The sequence below is a fragment of the Brachionichthys hirsutus genome, chromosome 16, assembly GCF_040956055.1.
Source record: "Brachionichthys hirsutus isolate HB-005 chromosome 16, CSIRO-AGI_Bhir_v1, whole genome shotgun sequence".
Classification (NCBI taxonomy): Eukaryota; Metazoa; Chordata; class Actinopteri; order Lophiiformes; family Brachionichthyidae; genus Brachionichthys; species Brachionichthys hirsutus.
In genome coordinates this window covers 9344690-9367735 of record NC_090912.1, presented here as the reverse complement: position 1 = coordinate 9367735, position 23046 = coordinate 9344690, and the positions used below count along the sequence as shown (strand labels likewise).

General features: G+C 46.1%; 1 protein-coding gene across 1 annotated transcript in view; it reads right to left on the bottom strand.

The window, feature by feature from the left end:
- adgrl1a (adhesion G protein-coupled receptor L1a) overlaps positions 1 to 23046 on the bottom strand; it is a 46159-nt gene that overhangs the window by 5774 nt on the left and 17339 nt on the right. Inside the window, exons 4-19 of the mRNA XM_068750000.1 lie at positions 21323 to 21337; positions 12145 to 12352; positions 11674 to 11938; positions 10623 to 10950; positions 9370 to 9663; positions 6680 to 6783; positions 5520 to 5705; positions 5291 to 5329; positions 3445 to 3625; positions 3238 to 3360; positions 2239 to 2447; positions 1977 to 2150; positions 1188 to 1391; positions 666 to 886; positions 328 to 394; positions 34 to 125 (exon numbers count right to left, since the gene is read on the bottom strand). Of these exons, the coding sequence (XP_068606101.1) occupies positions 34 to 125; positions 328 to 394; positions 666 to 886; positions 1188 to 1391; positions 1977 to 2150; positions 2239 to 2447; positions 3238 to 3360; positions 3445 to 3625; positions 5291 to 5329; positions 5520 to 5705; positions 6680 to 6783; positions 9370 to 9663; positions 10623 to 10950; positions 11674 to 11938; positions 12145 to 12352; positions 21323 to 21337 (2710 nt within the window). The remainder of the gene's footprint in view (positions 1 to 33; positions 126 to 327; positions 395 to 665; positions 887 to 1187; positions 1392 to 1976; positions 2151 to 2238; positions 2448 to 3237; positions 3361 to 3444; positions 3626 to 5290; positions 5330 to 5519; positions 5706 to 6679; positions 6784 to 9369; positions 9664 to 10622; positions 10951 to 11673; positions 11939 to 12144; positions 12353 to 21322; positions 21338 to 23046) is intronic.

Genomic DNA, 23046 nt, shown 5'->3' with positions numbered 1-23046 from the left:
TCTCAAGATTCCTATTGAATAACCTGAACTCACTTGATGTTGTCCAGGCGGCTGGAGTCGGGTTTAAGCGCTGAAGAGTTGCGGACCATCTTGTGTAAGGTGATCATTAGGAAAATGAGGTTGAGCTGAGGACAGAGGACAGAGGACAGAGGACAAAGGACAGAGGCCAGAGGACGGGCATGAGCAAAGAAATATGTAGGGTATTATAGAGTCTGCTGCAAAAATGAGGACTTTCTTACAAAACAACCAAGGCGAAATGTTGTATTTGACTGTATTGTAATATATATATATATAAAGGAATATACTGTCAGGCAGTGAAGCTAATACCATAATAACAAATGAAACAGGTCCAATGAAGCTCCAGATGAAGTAGTTATCCACTCGCAGCCAGCATCTGGAGAGGACAAAGGAGAAGGGCGTTACCCACAACCGAGCTCAGAGACAAAACTATCAGACACGTGCACACACATGCAGGCGGGCGTGCACATATTATTTCCCTCAGAGGATTATTTTATGAAGGAGAATCATCAGGCTTTTGCTAAGTGTGTTCAGAGAAGCCAGCCCAGCCCGCAGGGAGCAGCAAGTCGCGATCACACAGAGCTGGGGAAATAGCGTAATCCTACTTCTCAATCTGCAGGTGCAAAAGGCTTGTGTTCCACACGTACGCTTTCTTGGTCCCGTAGCTCCTGTAGTCGATGGCCGCAGAGATGCCGACCACCAGCGCGGGGAAGCAGTAGCCGCACAGATAGTAGTACTTTTTGCGCGAGTACTCGCTCTCAAAGACCTCCACCAGCATGAGATAGAGTTGCACGCCCTCCAGACACATCCAGGAGAAGGCAGCCAAGAAGAAGAAGTGCAGAAGGCCGGCAAAGATGGGGCAGGCGATCTGAAGATGTGAGGAAGAGTCGAGAGACAAAGAGAAGGGGATTAATACAGGAATTAGCAGGAAAGAAAGGGAGGAAAGAGCAGCCACTGAAAATGAAAGCTGCCGGTTGGGAAAGACTAGACATAATCTTGTCATGTAAAGGTCACAGCTGTGCACATAAAATTCTTTAAAGAGAGAACTTAAAGAAGACAATGTACTGCAGCATTTTAATAAGAGCAGTAAAATTGTCACAAAAAAAACACACACCTGATTTGTGAGCGAGAACCCGACATCACTAGTTAAAATGTGGCTCCAGACTCACATGATACTCTGTCTTGTCGATACCGATGAGGAAGAGGAGCTCGGCGATGAAGAGGTTGATGCAGAGGTTCTTGTGGATGGTGTTGCGGTCAGTCTGCAGGCCCCGCAGGAAGCAGAAAGTTGAGATGCAGATGGCTAGACAGACGAGGGAGATGACAATCCCCACCCAGGTGATCACAAACAGGATCAGTTCATGCATTCGACCCTGGAACTGAGATCCAGGCAGTGTGTGTGTGCGTGCGTGTGTGCATGTGTGTGTGTGTGAGAGAGAGAGAGAGAGATTGAGAAAAAAAAAGTGATGTAGAACCACAACAGGATCAGACAAATGGAGAGAGAAAAAGCGGAGGGAGATGAGGAGTGAAGATAAAAGAGAGAATGGGAGAGGGAAGAAACAAATGAGACACAAATAGACAGAACAGACGGTGGGAGGAAAGAGAAAGAGAAGAAGTTATTTATTTCATATTGGTAAATATATGCAATGAGCTAAAGCACAGTGACAAGAGAAAAGACATCCTGGAAAAAACGCACGGCAATCAAACTCATGTGAAAGTCAGCTCGGAGTGGGAGCAGATGAATTTGCAGGCGTGCACCTCCCTGAATGTCAGAGCGAAAATAGGAAGGGAGAAAATTCAAAACAAAGAGCTTGTCAGCCTCGCATGATACATTAAAGTGCAGGTGTGTGTGTGCGTGTGTGCGACTGAGAGTGCAGGCGTTAATGCTCGAGCGTCTGTGTAAAAGAACCTCGGCTTTCATTTCGACTGCGTCTGCAACGCCCTCCTTGTTCACTCACGTCGGACTCGTGGTGAGCCATGAGGACGGCGAAGTTGGTGAGGTGGCTGCAGGAGCAGACGGTGTGCGTCCTGTTGCTGTCGATCAGCTTGCAGCCCTGCGAGGACCACTGGCCCGTCATGGAGCGCTCCGAGTAGTTCCAGAAGGAGCAATTTGGGGTGTAATAATTCTCCAGCTGTGTCAAGAACAACAACGGAATGAAAGGTTATTAAAAGGACGTGTCGGAATATGGATTGTTCAGGATAACGGCTGGGCTTGGGTACCTGCTGATGTTTGAGTGTGAAAACCACCGGCTCGGTGAGGAACACCCGACTGGACTCTTTGTTGATGGAGGCGGCGATGACGTGGGAGTTGACCGCCAGATGCTTTTTCTCATGGCTCGGTCCGTCCACCTCCATCTTCACCGTGGCGTTCTCGGTGGACAGGAAGGATCCCAAGTTTTTATACAGAATGAACACCACCTTGACCTGACCTGCACGGAGAGGGAGAGGAACAAGTTGGGAAAAGGAAAGCAGGTGAAGAACAATAAAGCAGGGAGGAGGGAGGAGGGAGAAGGGAGGGGGAAGAAATATGCAGGAATCGGGGAAAAAAATATGGTAATAGCAGCGAGACGGACGGAGACGGAGGGTGGGGAGTGACAGGGGGGAACGAGAGGGAGATAGAGAGAGAGAGTTAGTGAAGGTTAGAATGATGGTAAGGAGCGTTTCATTTTGACTGGTGGAAGAGTGTGAGATTTAATGTGGAGGGCAACGAAACATTCATCCCTCAAGCATTCACAGATCTCTTATTATTCCATATGAATATTTCATGTGCGTTTGTTTCAATCATCCTAATCTCATTCCCACCGCAGAGCCGAGCGGAGACAGAAAACAGAAAAGGGTATATGGGATAAGGGAGGAGGGATAAGAGGGAGATGATGGGGGGGGGGGGGGGGGGCTAGAACCAAGAGAGATGAGCGAGGGGGATAAGATGGCGGAGAGACGGAGCAACGGAGTGGAATGGGGAAGGGAGGCGAGAGGGAGTGCTGAGATTGCTCTCTCAGACTGGGACTGATTGTAATCTGCACGCCTCCCCAACTATTCTATTAAGGCCGCTGTTAAGAAACCATCAAGAAAAGAATTTGTCTCAGCGCTTCTGTTAATCTGGCTAGCCCTATTCCATAAACTAATAATGGACTCGACTGCATGCAGATTCTTTTGAGCAAATTGGAACATAAGGGGGCAGCTCTCCAGGCGTGGGGGGGGGGGGTAAAGGCTGCTGACCGTTGCGACTGTACTGTTTAATGGTGGAAGCCGAGAGGTGGATGGCGCTGTCGCTGGTGTCGCTCGGCGGGAAGGACAAGTCCTGCAGGTCCAGCTCCGTGTTGAGGACGTGCACCTCCAGATCTGATGGAGGGGACGCAAACTTATAGGAAGCTTTCTGAGCTAATCCATCCATCACAGCTAACATCCTTGATGCCATTTTCTTACCAATGCTGGGTTCGCTGTCAACAAAACGGGTCCCATACATGTTGTTGGCCAGGAGGAAAGCGCCTTTTTCCAGCACATCCAGCAGCATGGTGGCGGTGTGGGCCTGCTCCGTGCTGTTCATGTCCTGCCACGACTTCAGGGCCTCGGGACGCAGCAGGTTGTCCACAGTCCGGACCACCGCCTGGCACAAAGCAGTAAGAGGGGGTGGGGGGGGGGGGGGGGGGCGTTCATTAGCGTTACCGCTATTTATAGGACAACAGAAAACCCAGGACACAGTAAATATTCAGATGAATATAAATCAATCTCAAAGTTGAGCTTGTGTCTTTTTTTTCTCCTAAAATTCGGTCACATCCTCGATTCATTCGCAACTTGAGCAGCCGTTTTCTCAGTTCACCAAGATCTCCCTTTCATTCTGAGCGCTGGAAGCGGAGACATTAGGAAAAGTTACTAATGGATAAGTAATCACGGAGTAAAGAATTCAGAATGCTATTCCACCGCACACGAGGGCACACGAGATAAGAGATTCATTACAGGACATTAATTATTATCCTTTTAGTACACAGTTCAGAGCAAATCTGGAGCAATTCATTAGGAATGTGCTCCAAATACAAATCCACAGATTTCATTCGACTCTGGTTCGAGCAGTCCGTTCCTATGAGCCGTTAATTTGTGAGTTGCCCATTAATAGTTACTTTCTTTCCTCGAGATTACTCTCTTTTTCAACAATATCACTATTAGTTGACCACTTCACTATCAATAGAGTATCATTACCATATCCAGAAGAGACAACATTCCTCTTCACGGCATTTATCGCTGTGCTACGTCAGACATGTCGCCGTTCTATTTCACACTTACAATTCATTTAATGACTATTTTTATGGTTATATCAGCCACTCAATTTATTGGAGCGGCCTGCTTGATGAATCATGTAATCCCTCTTGCTTGGTCCTCTCAACATGAAGGATTGACTGCTGCGTGGAAATAAAGAGCATTGCCGTGAACTGAACGGATTCTGCTGCTGAAGACAAACGTGGACGCCGTTTATGGTTTGTTCCATGGAATGGCGGGTTATGAAGGAGCTAACTTGCGCTAAGTGAAAAATGATGGTTGGTAACCTTCTGCACAACAGCCTTTACGATCATCGTGCATCATGAGAGATCGGGGGGAGTGGTGGAGGGGGGGGGGGGGGGGGTGCGATGTCAGATTACAGAACGCTGCAGACAGGTCGACACACAAAAGGCCGCTGCAGAGCGCCGCGCTTCATCATTACAGAGAAGCATAAGCAAGGCCTGATATCACATTACAGCTTTCTACAGATATTGCGCAAATATTGGAGAGGCATGCACAGAAGGATCGAGGAGCACAAACTGTAGCCTTTTATACCATCGTCAAATTATATTTCCTCCGAGCCACAGATATTCCAACATATTGTGGAGCACAATGGAGCCACGGCCAATAATATACAGCCAGGCGTAGTCCAACAACACTACAATTATGTCAAAGACAGATGATTCACGCGTGAACCGAACCCCGTTTCAAAGATATGCACTCGGAGAGAAGTGGAAAAAACCCAGCAAATCCTCTTTCCCCGCTCCAGGAAACACTACATTTAAATACTATACATGTTGTCTAGCAGGAGTTATTCCCAAACTTGCTCATATACTGCTCTTCAGCACAAAAACAGACTAGCAATGATTCTAAAGGCAATATAAATCCTAATACGGCGCACTGAGTCAAAGGGAATATCATCCACAATCCTCGTCTGCGCAAGGATTTATCTTCCCTCAGTTATTCTAAGTCATGGAGCAGGCGTGTAAAACAGGCAGACAAAAAAGAGGAAGGCTACCTGGATGTAGGCTCGGCAGGTCCGCTCTCGCCTCTGGAGCTGGAAGGCAACAAAACAAAGCCGAGGAATTAAACAGCTAAACAAAACCAAGAAAAACTGCAAATTAAAAACTCACTCATCCCTGCATGAGCACTAGGGGGCTAAATTTGCTTTAGCTCCATTGTGCTTTTCTAATGCCTGAATTCAACACTGTGTGTATACTTATGAGTGCGTTCGCACTTTCTCCCACCTTGTTGTAGTTTCTTGCGGCTGACTCTTTATTCCCGGGCCTCAGGGCCTGCAGCTGGGCATCCAGGATGTCCAACAGTTGCTCGATCAGCCGCACCGATGAGCTGACATCTCCGGCCTGTATCCGACCTCGAGTGTGGTTCATCAGCTCTCCGGCGATGTTGGCAGCGTTCTCGCCGCTCTTAATCTGCGGCACGAAAGCGCACGAGTGATGGCATCAGGACAATGGAACAGATCTGCCTCAATTAGCTGAGGCTCATCCCAAATGTTTGGAAAACTCCAACTGCTACACATTTACATGGAAACTGAAATGAGCGGAAACCTCATGCTTTTAGTTTGCCTCAATAAAAAACACAAAGCTCGGCCTGCGTGCTATTTGTTCAGAAACAAAAACGAGCTTCATTATCAGCCCCTCTTGCTGCATTGTTAACAAAAATGGCTCTTGTAGTCGAACACATTGTGAGGTTTTTTATTCTCCTAGCTGCAATTGCAAATCATGCCCTTAGCAACCACTTTACAAATGCAATTGATTTTTTTTGCCAAAGGAGAACATATAATGGATTCTTCCACTGATGTAATATTCCAACATGATGCTCCGCTCCCTTCCAGGCACGTGCATATGCTTCACCAAAGCTGGTCAAGGGTATGCATTGCTAAATATTCAGGGGTTTCTCCTGCAGAAATATTGCCATGCAAGCCAGTTTACCTTTGATTTGCATTTTATCTGAACTTTTCTGAACGCTGTTATTATTGCACGCATCGGAGAAGATTACAGCGATTTGAACCAGATTGTCTTAAATTAACTTCCCTGTGCATCATCTAGAGAACGAGACGTCCAGATACTGAAGAGGCATGCTGTAGTGGATAATGTATGATGGAAAATCTTAAAGTGACAGAGTTGTTTGCAAGATGTGAGGCCCTGAGCTGGATTTGAAAAATATATAATTTCACCAAGCTGTAATTAAAGTACATTAGGGAAAAAAGAAAGTTAATTAAGTATCAAGAGCAGATGTCTCATAATGAAAGGCCGGCTAGAATGATTCTGTATTTTAATCAGGCCAGCCTTGAGATATGTTAATGTATGTGGTGGTGGGATGGTGGGAGCAGAGGGGCAGTGGGAGGCAACGGACCCACGGCCATGGGTCCAGCTCCAGGGCTCACCTTCTGGGCCACCTGGTTGACCCACGGGGAGGTGCAGTTACTCAGGTCAGGACCTCGTGGGTTCCAAATGACCTGCTCGGCCAAGCACTGGAACGAAGCGATGCCTGGAGACGAGCAGAGGGAGAAGAAACAGAGGACAGGGAAGGAATGGGGAGATCATAAGCATTAGGTGCCTGCAATTAAGGAGGAGCGTGTGGAGGAGAGCGATGACCAGCGAAAAAGGGAGACAGATTATTATAACTGGAGAAAAAGTGGATTAAATGAATTAAAAAAAATGTTGAACACTGTTTGAAGATGAGATGGTAAGAAAGGGGAGGGGGGGCGTGGGTCGAGTAAAATATGTGTGAGAAAATGTTGGGAAGTTTCTAAGGCTTTGAAAAGAGTGATTTAAACACACACACACACACACACACACACACTAGGGATGGGAATCTCTGGTGTCTGTCTGATTCAATTCGTATCTCGATACACTTGTCACGATACGATTCATCCAAGATACATCTGTTAAAACCTCCGATCCGATTCGATTATCTTCCTTTACACGATTCATCTCGGTTCAAGTTCAACATCTGTTAAAGCCAGCGATACGATTCGACTTAAACAATTCCCACGATGCATCTGGATTCAGCGTTGCCTTGTCAAGGTGATGTGATTCAGTCGGCTTCAGTGTTTTAGTTTTTTATATGTACTCGACACACATTTCCATCTTCTTTTTAACTATATTAATAATGTAGTTATTTTATAACTGGACACAACAGGCAACTTTTAAGCAAAGACTGTGGAACGAGAGGAGTCGGGCTCTGTCTCCGTTTCAATGTTTATGCTGCGTCACTGTTTCACGTGAGCGATAAGATTAGTCGTGCTGCCAGTATATATATGGCAGCGTTACAGAGTTTGCAAATTGCGCTTGATTTGTCAAGCTTTTCATCTTGCTTGTAAAACATAGTGCTGCCAAGCCTTTGATTTAAATTTCTGGTGAAATTGGTGGCTGGTGAATGTATCTTATTTTGCTGCTGTGATTCCATGTTGTCGTGGCTGGAGTCTCCGCCCTGCTCTACGCCCCTTCACACAACCCACCGCGGAAGACGTCTTTACGCACATACGTACTTTTGGAAAGTTATGGAAAAATACACTATTGTTAAAGCTATATATATCGTGATTAACCGATACAATAATCTGAAATCCGATGTACTCTAAAGTCGATGCCTTAAATCAGGTGTCAAACAAATTTTCTCCAAGAGCCACATTAGCATAATGTCTGCCTTCCACAGGCAAAATGTAAACCGTAAAACAGTAAAAAATGTAACTAATGTAATGTAATTTAATGTAAAATAAATGTAACTACTCCTTAACATGCTATTAAATAACTATTTTTTTTATTTTTTTTGTTCATAAGTATGAACCAAAGTTTGTGATGGGAATAAATTAACACATCTAATAATGTGGAAAAGTTCCATTCATATGCAATCATCACGCAGGAACAAAGATAATCGATACAAAATCAAAGCAAAACCAAAAAGCCACCACCTTGTCTTGTCATGGACATGCAGAAACCAAAAAAACCAACCGAAGTGGGCAAGATAAAGAACATTCCCAGAGTCAATGCCGCGGAAAAGACGTCACCTTCAGGATCAGCGCTGGACAGCTCCATATATTGCTGACTACCTATGGAGCTGTCCAGTGCTGATCCTGAGCGCCTTGAGTTTGACACATGAGCCTTAAATGAATCGCTACGTCACTACGCTGCCAATGAACTCGCATCGCACACGCGCAAAATTGTGTATCGATACAAATCGGGTTTCTTCCCATCCCTAACACACACACACACACACACACACGATAAGATTTATCTCACTGTCAAATTAAAACACTTGAAGGGAATAACCTTCCTCCGACCCTCGTTTCCTGTTGGACCTTTTTTTTCTGGTTTAGTTACAAGGCTGCAGAGAAAGGACACTGCTTAGAAATAAAAGCATTGGAGGGTCTGTCTGCTGCTGCCGACACAAATAACCAATGTCAAGTCACAAAGACAAAGAAGAGAAGCAAAACCATAGCGGGAGAGAATGAGCAATAGAGGCAGAACAGAGGACACAGACAATGTAGCCCTGCTTCACAGTTGTAGAGCAATCTCACTTCTCTCCTCCCCCTCCTCCATCGACCACAGATTGGGTCCGAGAGCTCTGCCAATACACGACCGTGAAACCAGCTGCTAAATTAACGTTACTGCTATTTCTGCAGCGGTGACCGAGAGAACCCGCGAAAGGCACTGGAAGAGGAAGACGGAGGGATCGCCTCTTCCCCGTGAATAATTATAGCTTTTCGATGCCTGATGTTTAAGAGGTATAGAAGCTAACATGAAAAGAGGTGGCGTCTGTTTTGTCTGGCCTTTCATTTCATTATTTGCTACTCTCAATCAGCCATGTTCTCTCTGCTGGAGATGAGCTTTCATTTGTGGAAGGCGTGCTTTCATCTGCGAGTCCTGGGGGACGGTGCTGGTGGGAACAACGCAAGCACAAAAACAAGAGTGGAAAAATACCAGCGTGAGAGCACAAACATGCTGATCACTCCCACATGCAAACATACACACACATGCATGGAGGATATCATGTGTAAGTAAATACACTTTAACACAAAACGGCCATTTGCTTGTTCCATGGAGTGGGGGGGAAAATGCATGCACAGGTCCTCACCGAGAGATCCTTTGGGACACGGTCGCTCTACTGTTTCTCCTCTCTGCGTGGTGGGCCACTGAACACCACGGTCCAGCTTGGCCTCACAGAGGTGGGAGTCCGGGCCTTCAGGGGGGCGGGGCGGCCGGCGAGTGACGGGCACGGTGGCTGTTATCGGCCGTAGATCGGGATGCTTGTTAATGGAGCCTATTGGGCGTGAGGTGGGGGCCAGAGGGCGAGCGGTAGAGGGGCTGGCACTGGATGTTAAGGGCTTGGCTGGCAGAGTTGTGGTCACTTGGGTGGTCATCAGAGGACCTGAGGTAACCAAGGATAGAAAGAGAGAAAAGAAAGGGTAGAGTCAGAGCGATAGAATGAGACTCAGTGAGCCAGATAAAAAAGAAAGTGAGCGGCAGAAGTGCATGAAGAGAGTAAAGGACACATCCATGTGAATGTGGGATGACTCTCAGAAGTTCACAAGTTAGCCTGACAATAATTGGGGTGGCAAATACTTTTTTGAGCCTTTCAAAGCCTGCTCCTAGTAGAGATTAGGAAAGGCAAGGGGAAGAGACATCATCACAAGCTGGGGGGCGGGGGGGTAGGGGGGCGGAGATGAATAATTGATCAAATGTATCAGAGAAGTCACCATCACTAACAACCAAACCCAATGCAAGGATAAAAGGAACAAATCACAAGTACAGAATCACAACAGATCAAAGAGCTCACAGCTCTTTGAGTGCTGCCGCCCGTGTGTCTGTGCCTCGACTCTCTCTGGACCTAATCCGAGCTTTATGTGACTCAGATATACAATAGATCCAAACCTCCCCTCTCATATTGATGCCAAAAAGCTGCACGGTGCTCCCATTTCATCCTCCCCCTTATCATTTCAGAGGTACTTTTTTTTTTATTATTATCCGTGACACATAGAAGTTGAAATGAGGTGCTAAACCAGTCATACCTGAGAGGCTGCTCTTTACTCTAACTACGACTGGGGATGGAGATACGAGGATCTGGTATCTGAGTACTCAAACGTCAGACCAGAAACACAAAAAAAACGGCAATTTGCGTCCAAGGCTACCCTTAATAGGGTTAATAAAAGTTCATTTTAAGAATAACGTAATCTCTGTAATTGGAAAAATAAACAACCTTGTGATACTCTAACCCAGAATAAAAATCACAACCTCTCACAATTATAAATTAGAAGTTTGCTGAAGATAATTCTACTACAAAGCTTCATGCACCCTTCTTTGTGTGTTTTCCATGGGACTACTCCTTACTTGTTGTGGGGTCAGGTGGTCCAAACTCTAGTGCGTAGCGCAGCACGTTGTAGTTGTTCCAGACATAAAGCTGGTTGTCTCTGGGGTTGTAGTCCACAGAGGAAATGTACTGATAGGGGTTCGGGAAGGGGATGTTGACAGGTTCCTCTCGGGCACGATTGGTATTGTAGGCATACATCACCAGGTCGCCGCCGGCCTCACTGTCATCATCCTGGTAGACTGACCGCACCGCGTAGAGGACACCGCACGCCATGAAGGCGTTGGATGCCAACCTCTTGTCGAAGATGGTTTCCCAGGTGCCTTCGAAGCGAAGAGTGTAAGGGTTCACCTGATAGGGAGAAGAGGAAAACTTGGCCAGGTCTTAAAATATAAATAATGCTGGAAAGTTTGATTTTGGAATTAACTCTTTTCAGAATCACAGTTTTAGATGTAACAAAAGGAGCGAGTCTGTATTTCACACTTAACTTTCCTGCAATAGCTTAATAAGTAGAGGTTTACGTTGCAGGAGCAGCTCAAGGGCCGGTAAATCCTTTGTCTGGCTAATTAAACTACATCTGCATTTAAGCATCTGTTCAGTGGCAGAAAGGAGAATCAATTTAAATCAACATTTATCATGTTATTCATGTTTATTCAGAAGCAAAAATGAACAAACATGTGTAAGAGGATTTCATGCAAAGCGTTTGATGTGCTTGCATCAGTATAGCAGAGGTTCCAAATGAATGCTAAAAAAGTTTGCGTAAAGAACGGAGACATTATTATTGGCCATAAAATTTGAAACCAAAATTGAAACTGTTTGCGTGCGCATATCCAAAACATATACCTTATCAGAGAAGATTAGTTTTTGGATATAACTGGATTTCAAATTAGTCCAAACATTTATAGAGATTTTTTCTGTGACTCTATTTTCTATTTTTACATTTTCTTCTGCACAAACCTCAGTAGTTCATTCACATGTGACCTCTGACCTGACTACATAGATGAGATTGTGAGATAATCCACTCCTGCATTTAATCCCTCGCTCATCCCCATCTGCGCTGCGCTGCTCTCTCACCTGGCTGACCACCAGCCGTCCGTTGTTGGACTCGGTGGCGTAGATCACCCAGAGACCGTTCTCATCCACAGCAAGGTCAATGTCCGATTTCCCTCCCCAGCGATAGGGCGACGTGTCGTGGTAGTTGGCGTTTGTGATGATGGCCTCGCCACTCTTAATTCGCGTCCTTAAGTCATACTTGACAATGTTTCGTGTGCGTTCTTTGTTGTAAAATACTGCTCCGTCGTACACCACAAAGCCGGTCCCATCAACTCTGTTGGGCAACCTGTTAAGGGAGAAGTACAGGGATGAGAGGCGCAGGAATCTTGGCGAGGAAGTCAATTCAGATCTACGAGATGACCTCGTAATGAGCAAGCTGACACCACTGGGAGGCTACTATGCTATCGCCATCTTCAGTCATATTAAAGGCCGATAAATAAATACTGCAGCAGATGCTATTTGATCAACCAGGTCAGTGGGAGGTGCCCTCACTTGTAGGTCGTGGTGGCTCGGCTCTGCTTGAAGTCTTCCCAGGAAGCGTACTCATACAACATGTCTGTGCGATAGGGGGTCCAGGGCATGACGTACAGGCGGTCCCCAGACTGCAGAGGGTCCTTACACCACGCCCCAGCCTGATGCTCCGCCTCCTGCAAGGAGCTGGCTGCCTGCACCCGCAGCAGTTTCCCCGGACACACAAAGACTGGCGTACAGCAGTTGTGTTGGTGCAGCGAGGAAGAGAAGAGGGGGTGGGGGGGGGGGGGGGGGAAGACAGAGAAAATGAAAAGAAAGCATTGCAAAAAATTCAAGATATGAAGATGGTTGGGGGGGGGGGGGGGGGGAAATGGAAAGAAATAATAGAAATAAAAGACCATGGAATATAGAACAGGAGAGAAGCACGGAGAGGACAGGAGAAAAATATGAGTAGATAAAAGTACGTTGAGAATTGAAAAGGGGACACAGACCAGGAGGAGAATGGAGGAGTGACGTGAGGCACAATATCAGATTTAAAATGAAGGAACATATGAAAGCTCATTGGTTCGCAGCTTTGTGGAGGTGTCTAGATATGATAAATGGTTGATTTCTGGCTGCTGCCGCGCCTTAGATGTAGTCTCTAATCGAATCCATCTTGGCCTACTTTTTATATGAGTGTGTATTTTCTATTTTAAAGATCTGCTGCCGGGTGGTAACACAGTAATTGTGGATCTTGTTTTATTAGGACTCAAATTTGGCTCTCAGTCAAGAATAAAGTCTCAAATAAAAAAAAGCAAACGCAAAAAGGCATCCTGGGTAGAGATATGAGGTTGGCCAAGCCTCCCCTCCCTCAGCAACTGCCACACAACATTAGTCATGTCACACACATAGACCGACGGAAACAACAGCTCTTATTGCAAACACAACCACACACGCAAATAAACGGGAACCCTTGCACACAAAATCCATACACACACATGGAAAGCAAGTCTGCTTTAGACAGGTCGATGACATCCATCGGGGGACTGGTGTAAATTGCCAAAGTGCCCTGGGACCACCAGGTGTGTCAGGTGATCTATGAGGAAAGCTGCTGGCATCCTCACCACTTTGACATCACAGGTGTATCAGTATCACAGGAGTCCCCCAGATCTGCTCTGCCGGTTTATATTTGTGTTCCTATGTGGCTTGCAGTGGCGACAGAAGCAGACACCTGCTGGCCACCTCATGATTGAATGCACCTCTGATCTAATTAGAGGTTGCGGGGGGGGGGGGGGGGGGGGGGGCAAGTGGACACATATGACATCGAGCACGCTTGGATGCACATTTGTACAACATGAACAACATGCAGGAATGTGAATGCCTTGCCCTGTACTGCCACACAGTGACTGCAGTGTTGGGTTGTCTAGGCGTAGATCGCAGTGAATATTGAGCCTAGGAGGAGGAGGAGGATCATATTAAACAAATGGGAGAGTTGCTTCAAGCATCTGGAAATCCAGCTTCCGCTGTTGATTGCCTGTGGCATTGCTCTTGATAATGTAGTGGCTGGTGATCTGCGATGTTGGGCTACTTATAGCAATGTGTCTGCTCTGTCTAATGGGGTCCAACAGGGATTGAGACTGGCAGCCAAAGATGAGTCTAATCAAGCCCTGGCATGAATAAGTGCTCTGAACAACAGACTCTTCACAGGAGGCTTGTCAAGCTGCACCGACAAACCAACAATCTTCCTTCAAAAGCCTGCGGTGTTTGCTTGGCAAACACGAATGCGGGTGACTGAACTACGCAAAACAACGTGAGGAGAAATAGTAAATCTGGCACTTGGAGACAGCTGAACAATTAATTTCTTGACTAACATCCATGCAAACTCTTGTTTCACAAACAAGTGAAGTCTTTATCAGTGGAGACACGGCATGAGATGGAGATGGAGGTTCTCCTCCAAACAATTCCAAATGAAGACTGTAAAGCACATCTGTCAAACTCAAGGCCCGGGGGCCAAATGTAGCCCTCCAAGTCATTTTTTGTGGCCCTCGAGAGCTGTGTGCAGACATTTGTTTTTGTAAAATGCTGCATCTGTCACACGTGTTCTTAACAGCCCACATTTGTTGGTTGTTCTGCAGTTCTGCTCCTCTCAACTGTGACAAAAGAGTTTTGAACAAAGTTAATGCCATAACTTGTGTTATGCTTTATTTATTATTTAATATTATTTACTTGAATAAGTTTGATTATTGTTCGATGGAGTAGTGTGGTTTTCTTAACCTGATCAATTGAAAGGATTTATGTTATAATAACAGCAATAATCTATCCATATATTTTTACAACTATACAATTGAATATGCAATGTTTGTAACTTAAGGAGTGAACTGATCAAATGGAGAAATTCAGCAACATGGCAATAACAATAGCAACACGCTGCAGTCAGGAAATTAATAATCTGCTGGCGGTGACTATTGAAAGTTATTTGAACTTTTTTGTTTTTTCCAGCAAGTGCTGACATGTTGACACCGGCGACATATGGAGCTCAGGATCAGCACTGGACAGCTCCATAGGCAGCAATATATGGAGCTGTCCAGTGCTGACCCTGAAAGTGACATCTTTGACTTGGGGAATGTTCTTTATCTTGCCCATTTTGGTTGGTTTTTTTGGTTTGCGCATGTCCATGACAAGACAAGGTGGTGGCTTTTTGGTTTTGCTTTGATTTTGTATCGATTATCTTTGTTCCTGCGTGATGATTGCATTTGAATGGAACTTTTTCACATTATTAGATGTGTTAAATAAACAGCATGTTAAGGAGTAGTTACAGTTATTTTACATTAAATGACATTACATTTAGTTACATTTTTTACTGTGTTATGGTTTACATTTGGTATTTGGAGGGCAAACATAATGCTAATGTGGCCCTTGGAGAAAATTAGTTTGACACCCCTGCTGTAAAGGGTGAGGTGTTATCAGAGCGGAAAGCCAAGGGGGTGATGGGTGGTGGGACCCTCGCTCAAAGTAGGACACCGCCTCAGAAATGCAATGCCACTGTAAATAGAGAAATAAACAGCATGCAGTTGAACCCACAAAGTCAGGAACACTCTCCTTCAAGGCGAATTAAAGCACAAAGGAGCTGTTCTCTACAGCCGCAAAAAGGAAGACCAACCGGAAGAATATTAATATCAATGCTAGCATTAAAATCCTCTGTTGCCATGGCAGCGAAAATGATACACGCAGTCCCGTAAAGGGCAGGCTACATTTGTAATGCCTCTATGGAACAATTTGCTTCTTGGGGCAATCTTGCATTAAAAAATAAAAATAAAATAAAAATGATCGTGTTGCACGTGATGCTGCTTGATTAAACAAGAGCAAATCAGAGCTGGATTGGATTCCACTGGATGACATGAAGTAGAGTGCCTTCATGTGAACCAACAGTGTCGTTGATTTATCACGTAATGCCACTGAGATGAAACACTGGGGGGAAACAGTTTCCTCCGTGTTCTGAAGGCTATAACTAACACATTTAACAGCTAACTTACCTAACCTTAGTTTTTGTGCTTTCTGATAAATTTTCAGGTGATGTTCTAGCAGCCAGGAAGACTGACTTTAAATGCTTGTGTCTGTAGATATTTTTCATATAATCCCAGCATTCCTTAATTTTCTGTTACCATTGTCTGGGGTTTGCCAGCTGACATTTTTGGGGTATTTCCCCAGCTGGTAACATCCATCCAACAGCTCAGCGGCACACCTGCAGAGACAGCCTGATCCTGCTGGACATGCTTCCCTTACTTCTTCAGCTAGTTCCTGCTGCTGGTATGCATCCTTGCACATCCCCCTCAACACCCCGTCTTCATAGACTCACCTGCTCCAACAATTTATCAGCTTCACAGCCGAGTCATCAGCCACCATCACCACCACCACCAGTATTTGGAATGGATGTTGTTGGCAGATGTTACTTGATAACAAAATCACTAAACGCTCGAGACCAGTTTTAATTATCACATAACACCTGCTGTAATAAACGCTTTGCGCTTCACGCACTTGTCTTTCCTGATTTTTTGGGATACCTGGTTCAACTGATTCCCCCCATCCATCCATCCATCCTCTTGCATAGTCGAACATTTCGTCGACAGCCACTTATCAGCCTTGTGCTGCTGGAGCCTCTCCCAGCTGACCATGGGCGAGAGGCGGGGCACTGCCCGGAAGCGTCGCCAGCGCATTGTGATGTCACGCAAAGACAGGCAACCACTCACGCACGCACCTACAAATAATTTGGAGTGATCAATTCACCTAAGCTGGATGTTTTTGAAGGTGGAGAACTTGCTAGTGACTTTCTTGCTGTGAGGCAACAGTGCTACTCACTGCGCCACCGTGCTACCCAGCTTTAGTCATGGTAGACTATAATATATAGTTAGCGTTCACTACATTGTGCCCACCCCTAAAACTACCACTGGCTCCTGTTCAGTGTTGCACCCAACCTTCCAGCCCTGCCCTAAATTGGCAACACTGTATTCCACCGGGCTCATCATCACAATAGCAATGTGGCATAAGCAGTCATCCTTTGCCTTCCTCCTCCATGGCCCTCGGTCTTCCCTCTCCCATATGAATCCAGCCGGCTGCCAATCTCCAGGCCTTGCTTTATTCTAATGAACTGGTTGCTGGGTGAGGCCGGTGTCAAAGGGGCTCATCGATGGCCTCCAGGCTCTACAGCAAGAAGATGCACACAAACACACACACACAGGCCAAACAGAAACAGAAGACATGTTTCACACTACCCTACAAAACCTGCCTAGGGGGCTTCGTTAACGCTGACCTGCACTCCCCAGCCTCCCCAGCTGCCCTCCTGTTTACTGGCTCTTTCTGCCTCTCCTCTTGCTGTGGCTGCTTCTCTTTCACTCTATCTGTGAAGGCTGTCTGCAGCAGAAAGCAGTAGCCAAATCCCATTGTACAGTATGATAAAATAGGCTATTATGAATGAGGTATTAGGCATCAGGCATTAAGCATTAGGCGTAAATCTTGAGATTATAGGCATTATCCAAGTCTGGATAGAGCAGGTTAGCAGGAGTAGGAGCTGTCAGGGATTAGATTAATACATTCATTCCTGCTTGGGTCCATGCGGAAATCTTTCAGTCAGATCATCTCAGTGAATTCTCAAGGTGATACAGACACAACATTTCCTTACCCTAAAAACTAGCCAACGAAACTTACCTTATCAGGGATTAAACCCCAGGCTGTAGCTATCATAGTCATGTCATGTCAGAAATAGGGAGATACTGCTGTAATAATTGACTACTTATCGCTATAATCCCATTCCCAGGCACAGGTCAGCTGCTGCTCGTCAATATGAGGCTGTGGCATAACGTGATAAAAGCACAACGAATTTTCCCGAAAATGACAGCAAATATCTCCCGTTATTGTCTTGCAGTAATTTCTGACATACTGGTAATGCAGCTAAAAGTCAGCGCTGACAGCCCAGGGCTAAATTTAGACTTTTAATACTGGTTGCTGTGTTTGATGTGGCTGAGTCGCAGTGATGGTTAATGTACAACTTTGATGATCTGAACACCCCCTGACAGCGGCTGGTAGTCGCTTCTAAAGTGTGTTTTTTTAAATCCTTACTTGAACGGATCTGAAGGCTCTACTGGCCCAAGCCTTTACTCGGCCCACACTCATGGCACTGCTCTCAGGACTGACTGCTGAGATCATGCTGCTCTAATTGAAACCCACACCTGTTACTGGAAGGTGCAAGCATGCTGGCAGCAGGGGGCAGAGTAGAGCATAACATGGCACCCCACGCTGGACATTTAATGGGCATAAAGAGTTAGCATGTGTGCTTGAGTGGGTAGGGAGTGTCTTGATGGTATGTTGATGTGTAGTCATCAGCCCATTAGTGTGTGTAGCCGTGTCTTATATGCATTTGTATGTCTGTTTGTGTGTGTGTGTGTGTGTGTGAAGGCATGCATGTGTGCGGTTCAGAGAGACAGAAAGAGGCAAGAGAGTGGGAGAAGGATCGAAGAAGGTTGCAAGCATGTTCTGTGTGTGCAAACAAGAGGAGTGGAGTAGAGAGAGCATATAGGTTATTTCCCGTGAAATGAGAATTAGGAGGGAGTTATTCTGCTAAGGAGTGACATCGTGACAGAGAAAAAGAAGAAGAAGAGAGAAATAACAAGATTGAAGAAAGGCGGGCGGGGGGAGGGTCCCATTGTGTTTCCGCTTCCTTTTCGATGACAAGGGGGTCAAGTCATTGGAGTAAAAACACAATACAGAGCAAAGAGCCATGCACAGACATATACACATGGACATACACCCTTAGGACACACACACACACACACACACTCACACAATGCACACCGGTACACACTGTCCAGACAGTTGAAGAGGCAGGCGTCAAACTGGCAGTTTTATCAACCCAAACATTTGCCCGAGAGAATACCCTTCACTGAGAGCAAAAACTGGCAAGAGCCACAGATCAGTGTTTGAATGGGGTTGACACTGAGTGACATGGCTGCAGAGGCTACACATCCTAGACTAGACACTTAAGATGTGGACTAGCATCGAGTCTGCGTGGCTGTTGTATCAGCCTTGCCTGGCCTGACAGGTCTCTCCTGCTTTTTCTGCTCTGACTCCGGCCCATGAAGGTCCTGAAATCAGAATGAGCGATTTCTATTCATGAAAACCCGCTTCACTCACTCGCCTCTCTGTTCTGTGGCAATGCATGACTTCTGCATGTGTGCAGTTAATCGCCACACTCTTCCCTATCTGCTACTGAATAGATTGTCTGCACTGCCTTGGTCACGTGACTTTGCCAGTGTGTGGTGGGTCATTCCTAATGAGGTGATGCTGCCGGACTCGTCGTCTCTATAGCGACCGCGCTCCCTCTTTCTCCATTTGCAGCCATTTCTTTTGGGGGGTGGGGGGTGGGGGGGGGGGGGGGGTTATCCTGTCACACGATGCAGTAGTTTATCCCACTGCCTCTCTTTTTCAAATCAAAATGATTTATGTAACTGAGGGTTCTGTCCTTGTATGTTTTATGCATCCTGCCTTTATGTAAAAAAACAGGACTGCTCACAGCAGGCTAAAACTGCATTATTTCCTCACCTCTTTTGTTTTTGAGGCCAACAGACTGGTGGGAGAAATATATCAAGAAACTTGTTTGGTCCCGTTAGCGGTGATAAAGGAAATACGGTGCTGATGTGGGTAGCGTGCTCTGCAAGAGTGTGAAAAGGGTGCAGGGACGGGGGGGGGGGCGGCCGATGGAAAGAAGGAGAGGCATCTGACATGGCCTTAAAATAGACCAACGGTTGACAGGTTGACAGTCTCGGACAGTCATTGAACAGGATCTCCTGCATGTGACGTCACGTCCTCCCAATGGAAATCTGTTAATTAGCTGATAAATCGGTGGGAGGCGATAAACAGGTCCGTAATTTTAATTCAGCCATAAACAAGGAAATAATTTGTGTTTAGCAGCAGTGAGGGGATGGATTAAGGTGGGTATAAGAGCAGGTTTGCAGACAGCGGGAAGGGAATTTTTTTGTCTTGTAAGTGGAAGGAAGATTGCTAAAAAAAAAAAAAAAAAAAAGCAGTTGGATGAGGTGGAAGCATGAGGAAGAGGATGGTCATGTTGCTTGCTATTCCACTACACAATAGGGAGAGTGGATGGTTGGCTTGTAGTGGGAGAAATAGGTGAGACAATGATCCACGTTTAATGAAGGGCCCCGGACACAATGACAGATAAAGGGGTCTGCAAACCTCTTTTTGGGCTAATTATAGATCTATCCATGCTACAAGGAGAAATGTCTGAAGCTGAGATGGGGGGTGAGTTGAGGGGCTCAGAGAGAGCTGAGGAGGGTGAGGCTCGTTGGGGGGGGGGGGGGGGGGGGTGGTGGCTGGCACTGATGACTATTACTCTCACCGTGACCTTGGGTATGGGTCAGGGCTCTGTAAGGAGCCTCTGATTGAGGTGCCCTTCTATACTGATTGCAGCTCTTTAAGAGTCCAGGGTGCCTGCTGTATCAGAATCGCCATTACAAGACGCTGGAGCACCCCATAGAACGGATACACCTCCTACACCCATCCGCCCCCCTCCCCTCCCCTTCCCGGGGCCCAACCAAACATATAGGAGATGAAACCAGTAGAGATGGACGGACGTGTACGGGGTTTAGGGGAACCGAGTTCACAGTGCAAATGCAGTAAAGAAAACCGAGGCGTCGCGAAGTGCAAATAGAGAAAAGAGACAAGGAGAGAATGCAGAGGAGTGTAAGGAATGTTCAAAAGCGCCGCCGGCTGCTCGTGATGGCCAGATTTGATCTGAGAGATAAACTAAGCAGAGAAAGAGAACAATCGAATGATAGGATGAGAACTCCAAAAGAGAAAAACAATCACAGGGACAGAAAATGGGTTCAATGGAAGTCTGAGTAATTGACAAAAGCAAGAAAGGCAGAACGAGAGGAGGACACTGAAGCACCTGAAAATGGGACACCGCAAAATGAGAGCAACTATGGCCCGTTATTGTCTTCTCGGCATGATGTTTTGCTTTGAGTTTATAGCGACAACAAACTTTGAATTGATCCAGAGCAACTAAAAAAAAAAAAGAAGGGAAGAGAAGAGATGTAGTATGGCGAAAAGGAGGAGCTGGGTGATGTTCAGGTGGATTATTTTTCTTAGATCTAGAGGGACAAATAAATCACAGCAGTGAAATGTGCAGAAAGGTACGTGCGAAATGTAATGAAAGGTGTGAGTCGTCAGGTGTGTGTTCAGAGTTTGACAGGGATGGGAGGGAGAGGAGAAATTTGCATGAGATGATGAGACAGTATGTTGTCTGCAAATTTAAGACAAGATGAGCAACTGTAAATTAATCATTTATCTCTCGAAGATACTGGACTGAGCCTCCGTAATGCATTTGTGTGTGTGTGTGTGAGAGAGAGAGAGAGAGAGAGAGAGGGAGAGTGACTGGGTGTGTGAATGTGTGCAGGTCAGGCTGGTGTCATCAGAACCAAGGAGGAAATCTAGAAGGACTTTAGAGTTTTGGTTTTAGTTCAAAGAGACTTAGACAGAAGGGCAGAGGACGCGATTTGAGGTTGAGAAAGAAAAGGGAGGGACATCAACATCAAAAATGACCACTACACAAGGTGCTGGGTTAGGAGGGAGCATGGGGGGGGGGCAAGGGAGAAGGAGAAGGGAGGAGGAAGGGGCGAGCTGTGGTTGTTATGTTCATTGTGGTCTTTACCTTTTTGATCCACTTCTATTCAAGCATCGGAAAAGGAGAAAGGAGGAAACAGAGATAAAATAGAAAGACAGCACGGGAGAGAGAGAGAGAGAGAAAGTAAAGAGAATGAAAGAAAAACAGGTGCAGGAAAAAAGAGAAAATTGAGATTAAATAAAATGCTGTCCTTTCTGTCTGTCTTCTTAAAGCAAGTTATCTGTCTGTGTCACGGTTGGCTACTCAGAGAAAGGATGGCTCAGATGGAAAATGAGGAGGGGAAAACCTGACCTGGGTTTAAATCCATTTCCATTTCATTTCAGTTTATCAATAATCCCACCAAGAACACAAGTCAGCCCGAACCACACACTCTCAACCCCACCTCCACCCCTCTCATTGTCAAACCCCTCCCTCCCATTTCCCCCCTTACACCAAGCTCCAGGAACCTGTTGGAAAGAGAAACCCGGGGAGATCTTTTCATGGCCGTCCTCTTCAGCTGTGGAAGTAAACAGAGAATGGCAGAGGAAGGTAATGGGAGGATGACAGATGAAAAAGGTGGACGCAATGGTGTATTCCTAATCTGGGGCCAGTGTGATCTGCAGAGCGATGACATCGTCGTTTGTCAGTCAGGACGTGCTTGCAATAGAAGCCAGCAAAAAAACCGTCCAATCAGTGGGGAGCTGCCGGCTCGTCAAAAGAAAAAGAGAACAAACAAGTGCAAGGAAGGACTTGACGGGGTGGAACCCCTCGGAAACCAGAACAGGGTGAGGCGAGGGTAGGCAAAGGAGAGACGAAGGAAATTGCTAAAGGGAGTCCTCACGCATGAATGAATCGGTTGGTAACAGGCCAGCCTTGGTTCCCTCGGCATCCGTGATGCTGTTTGGCACCCGTCTAGGGAGAACCACGAGCAGGAGGAGACTCAAGGCAAGGCTACGAAGGATTTCAGCTCCGCAACACGGCTCTCCTCCGTGTTTGCCGAGGCACAAGCGGCTTGTCGTGTCTCACAGGAAGGACACGTCAACAGGCCCATGGCTGGCAGATCCCCGCTGCGAGTGTGATTGTGTGTGTGTCACAGGGAGTCTGGTGTCTCTGGAGAGCTCTGTGAAATTGTCAGGACACCTCCACGGTGATGCTTGAAAAAATAAGGGCTGGGGGGGGGGGGGGGGGGGGGCGAGAACAAGAGGGGAGAGAACACTTTTGGAGAGAAAAATAGGAAAATAAAAAGGGGCTTGCCATATTATTTTTTTTGGGTGTGGGGGTGGGGGGGGGCAAGAAAGCCTTGCATTATTTTATATATTAAACACAATCATTTGCTCCAATGCTTTTTCATCACTGCTTCAAGTTGCTGTGAGGCTGCAGTCCTCAAAGGATGGGATGATAAATACCACGTGGAAAAATAAACCACTGACTACGTCTTCCTAAACTCGAGTAAAATGCTTTGTGTGACGCAGAGTGATGATGTGTAGAGAGAGAGAGAGGGAGAGGGAGAGAAAAGGAAAAAGGTAGAACTCCTCCTTAGTTCTGCAGAAAGGGATAAGAAGAACGAGGTAGGTAGAAGACTTCCGTTGGACTCCATTCTTTTAGCCTGAAAAATAGACAGAGTCATCACATGCACCTGAGGACACACATGCAAGAACACACAAAAGAGACAGGAACCCATCAAAATGTCAGGAGGAGATTAGTTTAAGGCCACCTCGGTTGTTTGTCTGATTCATTCAGCATTTCTCTTTCAAGGCTCTTTTGAGAAATAA